Genomic DNA, 14,126 nt, shown 5'->3' with positions numbered 1-14,126 from the left:
GTTGTCAAGGGAAACAAAGCAGAGAGCCAGATTGACTCCTTTTGGACAAATCCACCCTTTGGGGAGCCTGACCCACTGCTGTTGAAAGACCATTTTTCTCAAAAGAAATGCATTTGCCCAATGCTGTTGCAACTCTCCTCTAATGCATGCTGCCCTACGGCATGGAACTCCTTTCCCTTTTTTTTTGATATTGCCAAGTGCCCCCTCTGGAGCCAATAGCTTGTTTACCAGACACACACCAGGGACCAAGAGATCCCAAAAGCTGGGGACATGATCTCATACACATTAAGATTAGTTACTGCCAGCTCCCAGCTTAGTCTCAACTCCTAAACTCTCACCACTATAAGGGAAAAATGGATATGTAGTGAATTTTCCCAACCATGAAGGGTTTCAGAGAAAAAGCAGAAATGACTCCCTTTGTGGCCTTCATTTTGAGTAGCTCATCTTCATTGGATTAGGTTAACCTACATCAGTGAGATTAGTAGATGCCTGCTTAGGAGGATTCAAAGACACTTGCAATGTTTTCTTAGAGTCCTCTGTAGCTAGAAGAACTCTCCCTGGACCAGTTTTATTCCACCCGCCTGTTCCCGTAGCCACTTATGAAAGAACCACTCTGAAACTTCATATTAATTACATATGCTTTGGTCTTTTAGCTAAGGCTTCTTATTAACTAACTCTTACATCTTAAACCCATTTCTATTATTTTATATTTTACCACGAGGCTCCACCTTCTTTCTCCCTGCATTAAGTTTAGTTTTCCCGCCTAGCTATATTCTGCTCTGCAAAGCACCTTCTTTATTAACCAATTGGTAATAAAACATATTCACAGTATACAGAGGAGAATCCGACATCATTACTCCTTCTATATTCTCAATCTGTGGGTTCTAAGGTATTAGGTTTTCAAAAATTAGCATTTATTGGATTTACTTTGGGGGCTTTGGTTCTTTATTGTATTCCCCCCCCACCCAGAATGTCCAATTCTATAGGTCTGAGGTCTACACTGGTAAACTCCATGTGTAACAAATTCCCAGTTGGTGTCTTTGTCACTGATATAAGTACCACAATTTGAGAACCACTGCCTTAATGTGTCAACTTGAGATCTGAAAATCACCTAGCAATAAAAAGGGGGAAATTCTTCAAGCCACATAAAATAGTAGAAGGGTTTTGAACAGTAGCGTCAGAAAACAAAAGCCTGTGAAGAAACCACTTGAAGATGGAGAAAGAATAGAGCAAAATTTTTGGTCTTTACACTGGGCCACGATCAGTGCCTGTTTTTGCCAAACAAGTTGGGAAAATGCATAAATAATGGTTGTTTGTAATGTGCATAGGTGAACCCTTACTAAGTAGTGAAGATGAACAAGGCCTACACTGTGTCTGTTACAGCCCCACCTAAAACTATGAAAATCAAGAACCATAAGGAATAAACTGTTTCCAAGTGACTGTATCCTAGAACAACATTAAAGGATATTTACAGGAACACAAAAATATCTGACAGCCAGTAAGGTAAATTTCGCAATGTCCAGAATCTAATAAAAAACAAAAACTACCAGATTTATTGAGAATTAAGGAACTATGACCTCTAATGAGAAGAAAAATGGACTGAAATGAATCTATTACTGACACATATGTAAAGAGCAGAATGGAAGGACATTAAAGCAGTTATCCTAACTATATTCACTATTGCCAATCACTGTAACTAAAGACAGAAATATTTTTCAAAATGTTTATATTGAACTATACAAATCAAAAATTTTCAACATGCGAGATGAAAGCATGAATTTGAGGGATTAATGACATACCAAGTCTTCTAGAAAATATTAGCGACCCAGAATAGAAACCATCCAAAATAAAACACAGAAGAAAAGAAACATGGTACCCACCAACAAGCTGTGGGACTTCAGCAGCCTAAATAATGTATTATAACTGGGGTTTCCGGGGGAATGAAAGGCACAGTGCCCACCAATCAAGGAGGAGAAAATGACAGTGATCTCTCACATGGGAATAATACAAATAGGAAAATAGTAGAATGGCATCTTAAAAGTCCTAAGAATTCCCAACCTTGGAGCTCTGAGATGTAGTGTGGAGCTGTGGGCCGCTTCCTGCCACCTGGCTAGCTTTACCCCAAAATAACAACACACAAATAGTATTCTTTAAACACTGCCTGGCCCATTATTTCTAGCATCTTTTTGTCTAATTGTCACATCTTGCTTTAATCCATTTCTAATAATCTGTGTAACACCACAAATGCTGTCTTACCGGGAAAGATTCAGCACGTCTGACCTGGTGGCTGGCTTCATCGCATCTGGCTCACTGAGGTGAGTCATGGCAACTGTCCCAGAGAGGAGAGGTGGGGCAATTGTCTGAGCCATCTACCTCACTTCCTTTTTCCTTTTCTGTCTACTCCACCTACCTAAATCTTGCCCTATCAAAAAACCAAGGCAGTTTGTTTATTAGCTAATGAGAATCCTCCATCACTGAGAAGCAGAGACTTCTCCAGATATGCACAAGCTGAAGAAATTTATTACCAAAAATCCACACTGTAACAAATGGGAAAGACTAAAAGGAGAGGATGCCAGGTGAAAATATTGACCAGTAATGCAAAGAGTGCTTCTGTTCAAGTATAAAATTACTACTGAAAGCTTGAAAGTTTTCCCCAGTTTCCTCTGGACAACAGGGACTTATCCAGATGAGCCCCTTTTTTTCAGTGCACCACATCAGAACTGACAGAAAACAGGGACCTTGGAAAGACTCAAGGGTAGCACAAATTTACCACGCTTAGACTAGTTCTGACTAACCCGACAAGGGCCCTACTTGATGAGGCACACTACATATTTTTATGCTTGGATTGACTTCTAAGTCGCTTCCCACGTTCTGAAGGTACAGTATACTGCTGAGAAATGGGAAATGCGGCACAAATGTTGGAAAGTGTGACCGAGGAAACAGTAAGTACTGGTGTCTTTAATCGTCATAACGAAACATGCCCACTTAGCAGGAGAAACTAGAGCAAGAGGAAGTGACTTGTCCTAAACTGGCTCCTCACCAGGGCATCTGTTCTTGGACTCAATGTTCTTAATGTCATATTGCAGGCACAGATCTGGAAAGGAGCACAAGAGAATGTTTTGAAGTCAGAAGACCAGCTAAGAAGGCTCAAAATCTAAATAATAAGAACTTAAGACAGAAATAACCATAGAGACAAAAAAATCTTTACAAACTCCACTGAGAAAAACAATGTAAAGAATTTATACTCAGATGACACAAAACTTCTCGGCATCAACAGGCAAGGCAGGATGATAAAGTATATTCTTACCCCCAATGTCTGAAGGTCTAACCTGGAGTGCGATAGTCCTGAACTCTTAATCAGGTATGCGTGTAGAACAAAGAGATTCCCAGTTCTAAAAGGTCTAAAATAATTCACTCCCCACATATTCTTTTTAGGAAATCACTGGATGATACATTTTAGCAAAATAAATAAATGATAAAGAAGGTATTGGTATCCAAGGTTCCTATACAAGAAAGGGCCAGGGAATTTAACAGGTGGTTTAAAAGGGAGACTCGGGAGGAGAGCAGTAATGGATGTGCACAGCAACCCGTGTAGCCTGGAGCATGCTGAAAGAGAATTCCAACCTTCCAGAGAAGCAAAAGGTTGACATGAGTGGATGGGTACAGAGGAACGAATGACTGTATACCAAAAATTCATTAATGAGAAGAGAGAAGAAATCAGTCCAGATCTGGGGCTGTGGCTTAGCAATAGAGTGCTTGACTAACATGTATGGGGTCCTTCCTAGGTTCGAACCTCAGGGTTCAAGTGCACACATGCACACACACACACTCACGCACCATTTACTTTAGGGAAGCAAACTCTGTACAGGGAGAGAAATAGAATTATTGGTGGATAACATTATTAGTAACAAAATCAAGTAATTGGTGCTGACTTCACTCAAAAATAGTCTCTGAATGAAAAGAGGTTTCTGTCTGCTAGGTCACTGATTACACACACACACACACACACACACACACACACACACACTTACTTTCATGGCAATCAACTAGGCACTCAATAAATATGTATTAAGTCAATGAATGAATACAAAGAGGAAAGAGGTATAAACACATGCAAAATGAGGGCGAGAAAAAGCTGGTACGAGGTACATTCTCTTCTTGAATAGAAGCGAATAAATAATGTCTGGAACCAAACACAAAAACAAGAAATAGAAAGATAACTGTGCTATTTCAAAGCACAGGCAAAGACTTTAAAAAGCAAAAGGGGTGGCCACAGGAGAGGGAGTGAGACTGAGAAAGATCAGGAACTGCCGCTTGCTATTGTAACTGCAGAGCTAGCTGCCTTTTTAGACAATAACTTAGAAAGTATTAAAATTGTAAATTGACAAAAGTAATCATCAGCCATCCGCCAAGTCAGCTGGTAATTAACAGACTGGCCTGACCTCCCAAACCAGAACAAAACTGCTTTGTCTTTTACATTCCAAAGAAGTTTCTCATTATATAAAGACACCTAGGGAGATGCCTTAATGGTAAAGTGCTCACCATGCAAGCATGAGGAACTGAGTTTGATCCCCAGCACCCTCATGAAAGATGGTGTGTGTCGATAAGCCTGGTGTTGGAGCAGGGCCATATACAGGCGAATGCCTGGCGCTTACTGGCCAGTCCCTCTAATTGATGAGCGCTAGGCTATGAGACCCTGCCTCAAAAACTAAAGTGGAGAGAGACCGAGAAAGGCACCTGACATTAACTGTGGTCACCCCCACACAGACCCACATGCACAGATAGCCACATGCACATGTATACTAAAAAAGAAACAGGAAAAAAATAAGTCAGAATGCCACTCCTCAGAGATAATCATGTGCAATATTTTAGTATAGCTGGAGAGAGGTTTTTCTCCAGGCATTTCTTTTTTACAACTGGCAAGTATATTTTAATTTATTTCTTAAAGTGTTGAAAGTAAACAACAGTAAGCAGAGTCATAGCCTCCATTAGCCCGAGGATCTCCAAATAGCAGATAAAAATAGAGTACAATTCCCTGCTAGTGTGTGTGTGTTTCTGCTGAGTGCAAAGGACCACACACACAGTGACTACTCAGGAGACCTTAACTATCTGCTGGAGTGTAGCAGGGACTCAGGAGAGTCACACAGTGGACACTTCAAGATGAACTCTACATAGAGCAGGATGGTACTGCATGGTCGGTCGGTTCCTGAAATATAGATTACTTAGGTTTCGAAATACCATGTCCAGGACCTTGACAAGGGCAGGCTATGACATAGGAACGCTTGGAGGTGGATCTTTGAGGCCAAAGTACTCAACAGTGTACAGACATAGGGACTAGGAGTTCTTCAGGGGGTCTTCAGTTTATGTTCAAAAGATTATTACTGATTTAGACAAAGAGGTGAGAGGAAAGAAAACCAGACCCATAGTGGAGATACTAACAATCTAGAAATAAAATGAACAGTAAATCCAACAGGTTCATTTGCTTTTCCTATGGAATATAAACAAATACAGAGATAAGACCACACAAGTGATTCTTTCTCAGTCCTACCACGAGGGAAGGAAGGATGGAAACTGGGAAGTGAGGATGGAGCCAAGTGGGAGTCACAGGTAACTGAGATTGCTCTGGCTTTAAGAATCTAATCTTGATTCTAGTTAATCAGGTTACAGCCTCAGGGTTTTGTTGTTGTTGTTGTTTGGTTTGGTTTTTCGAGACAGGGTTTCTCTGTAGCTTTGGAGCTTCAAACTCACAGAGACCTGCCTGCCTCTGACTCCCAAGTGCTGGGATTAAAGGTGTACACCACCACTGCCCAGTTAGCCTCAGTTTTCCAACCTGCCAATTGGAACTATAAAACCTATGCCGTTGCCTCATAAAGTGGCCAGAAAGAGGTCACAGGACAATGGTGGTATTAGTCCAAGGAAGAGTCAGGGACTACACCGTTTTTCATTTTATTTCAACACATTTGGAGCATGGTTAGCTGGGTCTGGCTGCTAGTAATTGGGGAAAGGCCAAAGATACAGCAAAATTCACATGTAGGAAGCACCCAGAGGAAGCAGAGGAACAGAGGTAGGAGGGTGGGGTTGCTCTAGTGTGCCAAAGTTTGAAGGAGAACACCAGAGGGGGAGCTGACATCTGAGGTCCTTGCAGGAAGTCAGACCTTCTGAGGAGCTGCCCTGGCTTCTTGGCAGTGTATATAGTGAGGGACACAGAAGGCTGCTTCTGCAAATAATAAGACAGCTGCAGAGTGGACCAAGAAACAGTGGCATTTTGGAAATAGTTGCCACTATGAAGTTGGGCTGGGGGCCACTGCTACACAAGATGCAGACTAGTACCCATCCGGGCTTTCTCCTGCCCTGCAGGCTTCCTCTAGTTACCTCTCATGTCATAGTTAAGTAGAGGGACTTAAATATATCCAGACTTCACACACTGACATATAAAAGGGGTAGACGACAGTATCTTCTAATCAGGTCCAATGCCCATGGAAGACAATATGGCAGCAATCCACCTGTGTTTTCTTACCGATCTTGTGAAATAAAGCAAGCACTCAGAGAGAGGGGCTTGCCCACCAAGTCTAACACCTGAGTTCGAGTTGATACCCAAGAGTCACATGGTAAGAGAGAACTGAATCCCATAGGTTGTCCTCAGACCTCCACAAGCTCATGGTGACACATGGCCATCCATACAATACACCCATACACCCACAATTAAAATTTAAAAGTCTCCTTGATATAACACTCAAGGGGCCTGTTTTGAAAGACCAAGGAAAACAAACGTGTTCTCACCCCAGAACTCTGCAGCTAGCCCAGTGCCAGTGAAGGGGGAAGCCACCTTGGAGGACTGATGTGTAGCTAGAGGGTCAGCTCTGATCTTAGAATTAAATTTCAGTCCTGGTTCAGCAACAGACCTCTTAGGACCTTGGCTTCCTGCGTGGACATGGAGGAAAATCCACACTGACCTGCTTTCTCAGAGGGCGACTAGGCTTCTTCTCACCTCATGCATAGATCAGTCAGCACCCAAATACAAATCACAGGCTGATCAGATGGCTAACGGCATTGGCTGCTCTTCCAGATGACCTGGGTTTAAATCCCAGAGCCTAAATGGTGACTCTCAACCCTATGAAACTCTTTTACAAGGAATTCGACACCCTCACCTGTTCTCCACTGTCAGCGCACGCATGTGGTACAGACATACAACAGACAAAACACCCTTACACGTAAAATAAAAAAATCTTTCTTTTTTTAATCTTGAGGTTAAAATTCAAATTCAGGGTCAGCGAATTGGCTCAGAAAGCAAAGGTGCCTGCCACCAAGACTGGCAACAGGAGTTTCATCTCTGAGTCCCACATAGCAGACAGAAATGATACCCAGGTTGTCCTCTGAGCTACAGGTATGCACTGTGGCACATGCATACCCCTAAAGCAAACATGACAGGCAGACAAACAGATAATAGATACATACATAGATGCAAAGATAGACACATCGATATAGTTTTTAAAACATGGTTTTTAAAAGAAAATTCAAAATCACTAAGAGGGAAATCAGATGGGGTCAAAATTACTTCCAAAAAAAGGCCATTCTGAGACTGGAATACGACATGCTGGTCTGCAAAATTAGATCGGAAGCAGCCAGGCTTAGTGGGTGGGTACCAAATGACATCACAATTGATCATCCAAGTCCAGGCTGCAATGTCAGTGATGTACATTCACAACTCACACTTAGCCGGTGTGAACTGAGACCTTTTCTGCTCCAGGAGGATGACAAGAGCCATTTAAACCATCATTTACTCATTCCCCCTCGCTTTGTTTCTTCATTTTCCTGAAATGCATGTACAACACCCACCAGAAAGACTGAGATGGAAAAGAAAATCCCAAGGAACTGGTGAAGACATAGAACAATCGGAACCCTGATGGAAATACACCGCGAACAGCCCTGTTAATAGGAGCATCTATTCACCAGACACCACTCCCAGTGACCCCACTCCTTCCCACACGCATGTGGTATGTTTCTACTGGTAATATATTCAAAACAACTGAAGAGAACATACGATGCTGATGGTCAGGAGAGCAGCTTCCTGGCTGAGGAACAAGATGCGAGCAGGAATGTGCCTTCCTGGAACTGACAGCCTTCTGCTGCTCAGTGGGGTTCCGCGTCCGTAGATACCAACAACTCATCACCATTTATTTAAGTTCATTAAACTGCATCCTTTTTTTTTAAGTAGTCAAAATCTTAAAAAAAATAAAGTGATTCTATTTAACTTCTGAGTATACGGGCAAAAGAACTGGAAGCAGGAACTCAAAGACACGCATGTCTACTGGTATTCACGGAAGCAGGAACTCAAAGACACGCATGTCTACTGGTGTTCACGGAAGCAGAAACTCAAAGACACGCATGTCTACTGGTGTTCACGGAAGCAGGAACTCAAAGACGCGCATGTCTACTGGTATTCACGGAAGCAGGAACTCAAAAGACGCGCACTTCTACTGGTATTCACGGAAGCAGGAACTCAAAGACACGCATGTCTACTGGTATTCATGGAAGCAGGAACTCAAAGACACGCATGTCTACTGGTATTCAGGGTAGCATTTTTTCAGCCACTCTGCAGCTAAAGATCGGGAGGTTCATCAATAGATATGCAAACAATCAAGATGCTGTATGCGCATGCAAGGGATATTATTCAGCAAGAAAAAAAGAAGTTCAGACATACGCTACACCATGGGTAAAACTTGAAATCTCTGTGTAAAGTAAGCCAGTTTTCACTAAAGAACAAAGACTGCACGATCCCACTGACAGGAAAAACATGAACGCACAGGGAGGGAAAGCCGCATGATGCTGTAGGGGTCGGTGAGGAGGAGGAGGAGGAGGAAGCCTAGCATCCAATAGACACAAAAGAAATAGATACCGGGGAAATGATTACGTAACCATAGATGTGCTTCACGCCTCTGACCTGCGTGTGTTAAGTTTATTAAGATAGTAAATTCTATGCAGTGTGTAACCAGAAATAAAATGTCCGTTTTCACCCAAAGCAAGTTTAATGTGATTCTACTCTATGAATGCTAACGAAGGCATAAACCACCCACAGAGGACCTTCAGGAGTCCTCACCCCCTTTGGGGGTTACTCTAAATCCTACCTTCAATTCTGTTGTAGACAGACTTGCAGGCACTGTGGTGTATAAGGCTCTGGATTCACTGGGACCCTGCACTACACAATAGCCATCCTCCAGTTCAGAATCACAGCCCAGGTTGGAGGGACAAGCAGAGAGGTCTGTTCATACACTTTAAATCAGGGAGACTGAGGAAAAGAATCCAGTTGTAAAAGAATTGTGGGGACCTCAAATTCAAACTGTGAGCTAACCCCTTAGGTCCCCAGACTCCTTAATCCCCTTGAAAAACAAATTCGATTTTCAAATTAGTTTTGTGTCTCTAATACTCCCCAAAGAAAACACATTAGATTTCACAGATCTTTTGTTATACATTTTAAAAAATTCACCATTTGACTTGAAAACAGTTTATTTAATTTATACAAATAACTACTAAATACAAAAAGTAGATTAAAACAAAATAGTTATTTTTTTCTGGCAGAGTTTAAATGCACATAATGGATAATTCCGAAGAAGATGCATTTTCCCCCACAGCGTTTGGGACTAAAATTCTACTGAAATCTTTGCTTTCTAAATCAGTAATATATTGGGTGGTGTCGCATGGGTAATGACTAAATATGTTCTGCATACGAACTGAAAAGAAAGTTACAGTCTACACACATTAAAAAAAAAAAAACGTGAAGCACTTAAAATGTGAATTTAACTGATAATAAAAGAAAAATGTCCATTTCAGAGTCTAGTGTTAAAAACATTTCGGTAATAAAATCATAAGACCACATAAAAATAAGCTTTAACGTATGCATGAAGCAGTTTTGTAAAAACTGCTAGGTGCACAAGTAATAAATAATTTGCAAAGTTGTGTATAAACAATTCCTAATGTTCGCATCGTTGTAAACATCAGCACGTGTGTAAAATGCAGCAGAGTCTAACATTACATTTTTTGTTTTGCCAAATTGAATTCCTATTATCCAAAGACAGACCAGTGGAGTACGCAGCCGATGTTTTTGGCAAGTTGGGTCTTTAAAATTAAGGGTAACAGTGCAAGTAAGGAATGCACAGAATTCCTAGTGCAACAAAGAAGAGCAGTGCAGCCAATATTGCTGATTAAGAATTCACCACCTCCTTGAGTTTCCCGTGGGGAGTGTCTAGGAGACCCGTGAAAGATATGCAAAGCCACTGTCTTAATGCCCAGACCTCTTGCAGGATCCCTCCTGGTTCCTCCAGTCCCCTCCCTTTGCAACCGTATCCGCCCACCATTAGTCTCTGTGGTGGGAACAGTTCACCAAGTGCCCAGGTCACAGTTTTTTTTGAGCGAGGTTAGGGTGGTTTTAGTGTCTCCCTGGAACATGGCTTGGGAGAGACATCTGCTTTTGTCAAAGCAGCCACTTCGGGAGGGAGACCGATGGGTTCTGTTCTGACAACTGGTCAGGCCAGCGTTAGGTCCCAGCTGGACAATGACAGTGTTGACTCTTCCTTCTTGACACCGCGAAAATGTCAACAGTCAGTTTTTAATTTGTCTAGGGAATTATCGATTTTGGTCAAAGTCTTTTTGATGCGAAGAGCTGTGAGCCTCGCCGACGGGTTCTGATACCAACACTCTTTCATCAGCTTCGCCAGAGAGGTTAATGTCTGAGGAGAGGAAAGAAACATCACACAGACTGACTCTCTGGTGGGCCTAGAGACTAGGCAGATGTTGTATCAATTGTTTTGAAGAACCTGCAGGTCTTGAGAAGCTGGCCATGCTATAGCCATCTTCTTTAAGGAAGTACTCAAGGCCTTAGCCACCAATGAGGAAGCATTTATGAGCTTCTTTTGGACTCCTCGTACCACCAGCTTACTTTATCAGGCAAATGCCATGGGCCAAGTCAGAGGCCTTGCATTTTATGGCTGCTAAAAGTAACATTACTAACCCAGTGATGAGAGTGAAATCTTAGGAATCATCTGGGATGTGCTACTAATGAGGAATTCAATCAAGCTCCTCGGCATCGTACAGCCTGCTTTGAGAATCTCAGGTAAGCAGAGATGGTCAAGAGTTAATCACCATTGCTGCCCTTGATTGACACACGCAACCACAGCTTTGGGGCAACGGTAATGAGTAATCTCGTTTTTGACACTGGCCACACATGGACACTCATGGGAGTGTCACCCATTAGCAACATCTGCCAGATTGTGCTTCTTCAAGAATTACAATGCGATCCAAACCTACGCAATGAGGCTCCAGGATCCTACGTAACACTATGCTGGAGAAGAGTAGATGCACAGTGCCCACGAAATGAATGCTAAGAGTCAGGAAGCTAACAGTTGCTGGGATGATCTAAAACTAATAATACAGCATGCTTACCGGGTCTGAGAACCATCTGTTGGGTATGTTTGGCCTCTGTTGATCCACACAGACAACTTTCCTCATATCTTCAAAACTTGGGTCATTGGGAACGACATCATAGAATGGCGGCTTGTAATCTTCCACTATTCCTGCGTAGGACAAGATGAGAACTGTGTGGGTTAGCAGGAGAGTACACCTCCCCGTGGGGTTTCACTGTCGTGTGTCATTGTCATGAGTTATAATGTGACAGGATAAAGCACCAGCCACCACTCTCCTATGCAAAGCACCTTTGGAAGCCACAGGCAGGTCCTAAAATAAGTTGAGACAAAGGCAATAAATATAGGCCCTGCAGGAAATCAGAATGAGATGAAGACTGAAAATCCTCTCATGAAATCGCAAGTATCACAAACCATTCCGACACTGTCTACAAAGAACTCACAACCGTCTGTAATTTCAGTTCCCAGGGAACCAACATCCTCTTCTGACACACACACACTCATACACACACTCACACACACACTCACACACTCATACACACACTCAGACACACACACTCACCACACACACTCACTCACACACACTCACACACACACCACACACACACACGTTGCACAGATATACATGTAGGCAAAATACTCGTACACATAAAATTAAATTTAAAAAATCTTTTCAAAAAGTATCTGCAAACACCTGGAGGCAAAATAACAAATCAAGACCATCACCCAAACCACCTTTTTGTTGTTGTTGTTCTTATGAACTTGAAAATTCATGGCTTTCAAATAATCTCTCTCATCAGGGGCACACAAATAGCGTGATCTGAGACTGTCATTTCCCAGTCACTCACTCTCCACACAGGCATGTCCTCAAACTACCAGACGGAAGCCTCTGTTCGGTGGCTAGTGCACAGTTATTATCAGTACCTGCCTTTTCACAAAGAAGACGAATTCCGCAAATCAATTTAAAACTTCACCATACGGAATTAGCAAAGTGACTGTCCTCTTACAGCCAGGGAACCAGGGAAATTACTACTTGGTTTCCCCTCACCAACCATGCGGTCAGTGACTAACTCGGCTGCTGGCCCTTTTTCTTCTTGCATGGAACGTACTTCTATTCCTAGACACCCAGGAGGACTGTTGTAGAGGACAGAAGGAGGCTGTGAGTAAAAGGTATAATTAAGCTTTCCCCATTCTTGCAAGCCCCCTAAAAAAGCTTCAGTTCCCTTTTCCTTTGTCGCAGGGGTTAGTGAGAATCCACTCACACCAATTTCACAGAAATACAAGTCGCTTATGCAGAAGCTCAGAGATGAGGAGCATGTGCTCTAGAAATACTACAGGGTTTCTAAACCTCACAAACTCCAGAGTTTATTTTTAAAACGGCAAGTAGTCTAAACTGTATCTTAAAGATTCTAGTTGACACTTTGTTAATCCTAAATAATGTAGCCACGTTGTGTAACTGAATCTGTGGTGTGGATCCAAAAGAAAACCTTTCCAGGCAAATATCAATTGCTCCTAATGGGCCTAAACCTCACCGGAAACAGTTATTACACCATCTCCAAATCTTACTTCTCTTGTAAGGATCTCTGAACACGTTTAAGCAAGAACGTCTTCACCCTTCTGTACTTGGGAAACCACTTCAAACACAACTGAACATTATGCGAAAAAAGAACTTCCGTCTTTTGTGGGGTCGCATATGCTCGCAGGAAACAGAAAGCAAGGTGCCATTCACCATCCTCCATTTATCCATGGAAATACAGTTCACAGCCAGGCTTCATGTTTTAAAAATGTAGCATAGGCTGGTCAGTAGTACCACACGCCTTTAATCCCAGCCCTCGGGAGGCAGAAGAAGGCAGATCTCTGAGTTTGGTCTAAAGAGTTCCAGGACAGCCAGGGCTACACAGAGAAACCCTGTCTTGAACCTCCCTTTTCCCCTGAAAAAGAAGTAGCATAATCATTTGCTATTTGTGGGTAACTTGTTCAGTCAGTACCAAAAGGGTTATGTAAATATGAGCAATAATACAACGTTGAACTTTTCAGTAAACTAACTTTCTCTCTTTTTCCTTTATATAACATCTTGCATAAAAGTATCTCCAAACTGTTGTGTGTATGTATGTGTGTACGTGTGTACGTGTGTACGTGTGTGTGTGTGTGTGTGTGTTCGTTCATGCTGGGGGGAAAAATTTACACTGAGCTACAAGTCAACATCAGGTAATGTTATTCAGACACCATCTCCCTTTTGGTTTTCTTTTATTGGTTTTATCTTGTTTTATTTGAGACAGTGTCTCTCACTGGCTGCAAGCTTGACCAGTGAACTAGGCTGGCTGGATAGCAGGATCCGGAGACACCCCTACCTCTGCCTTCCCCAGCACTGGGATTACAAGCATACCCCATCATGCCTAGCTTCTCTACGTAGCTTCCTGGGATCGAGCTCACATCCTCGTGCAAGAGCTACACTGTCTCCCCAGCTCAACAACCCTTTCCCATGCCACTAAATACTTTTACTTAGAAGGGAGAAGTTCTCTTATGTTTATGTGTTAGCTCCTACATTAAGTCATCATCTGATCCACTTAACTCTGTATTAGAGACGGTGCCCGGCAGCAGGGATACAGAAATGGTCATACCGGTGACAAACAACAAAATAATGGGGGAAAAAAATGGATGAAAAGAGAATCATCAACTAACATCAGAGACAGGAGCAATGGGATTGAGCTC

General features: G+C 42.4%; 1 protein-coding gene across 5 annotated transcripts in view; it reads right to left on the bottom strand.

Moving 5' to 3' along the window:
* Nucleotides 1-9,486: 9,486 nt before the first annotated feature.
* Nucleotides 9,487-14,126, bottom strand: part of Acvr1 (activin A receptor type 1) — a 120,365-nt gene continuing 115,725 nt past the window's right edge. For all 5 annotated transcript variants that reach the window (XM_038336988.1, XM_038336991.1, XM_038336990.1 and 2 more), the window contains 2 exons: nucleotides 11,437-11,567; nucleotides 9,487-10,724 (listed from right to left, as the gene is read on the bottom strand). In XM_038336988.1, the coding sequence (XP_038192916.1) occupies nucleotides 10,590-10,724; nucleotides 11,437-11,567 (266 nt within the window). In that variant the 3' untranslated portion in view covers nucleotides 9,487-10,589. The remainder of the gene's footprint in view (nucleotides 10,725-11,436; nucleotides 11,568-14,126) is intronic.

Source organism: Arvicola amphibius, chromosome 7 (assembly GCF_903992535.2).
Source record: "Arvicola amphibius chromosome 7, mArvAmp1.2, whole genome shotgun sequence".
Taxonomy (NCBI): Eukaryota; Metazoa; Chordata; class Mammalia; order Rodentia; family Cricetidae; genus Arvicola; species Arvicola amphibius.
This window is presented reverse-complemented; position numbering and strand designations above follow the sequence as displayed.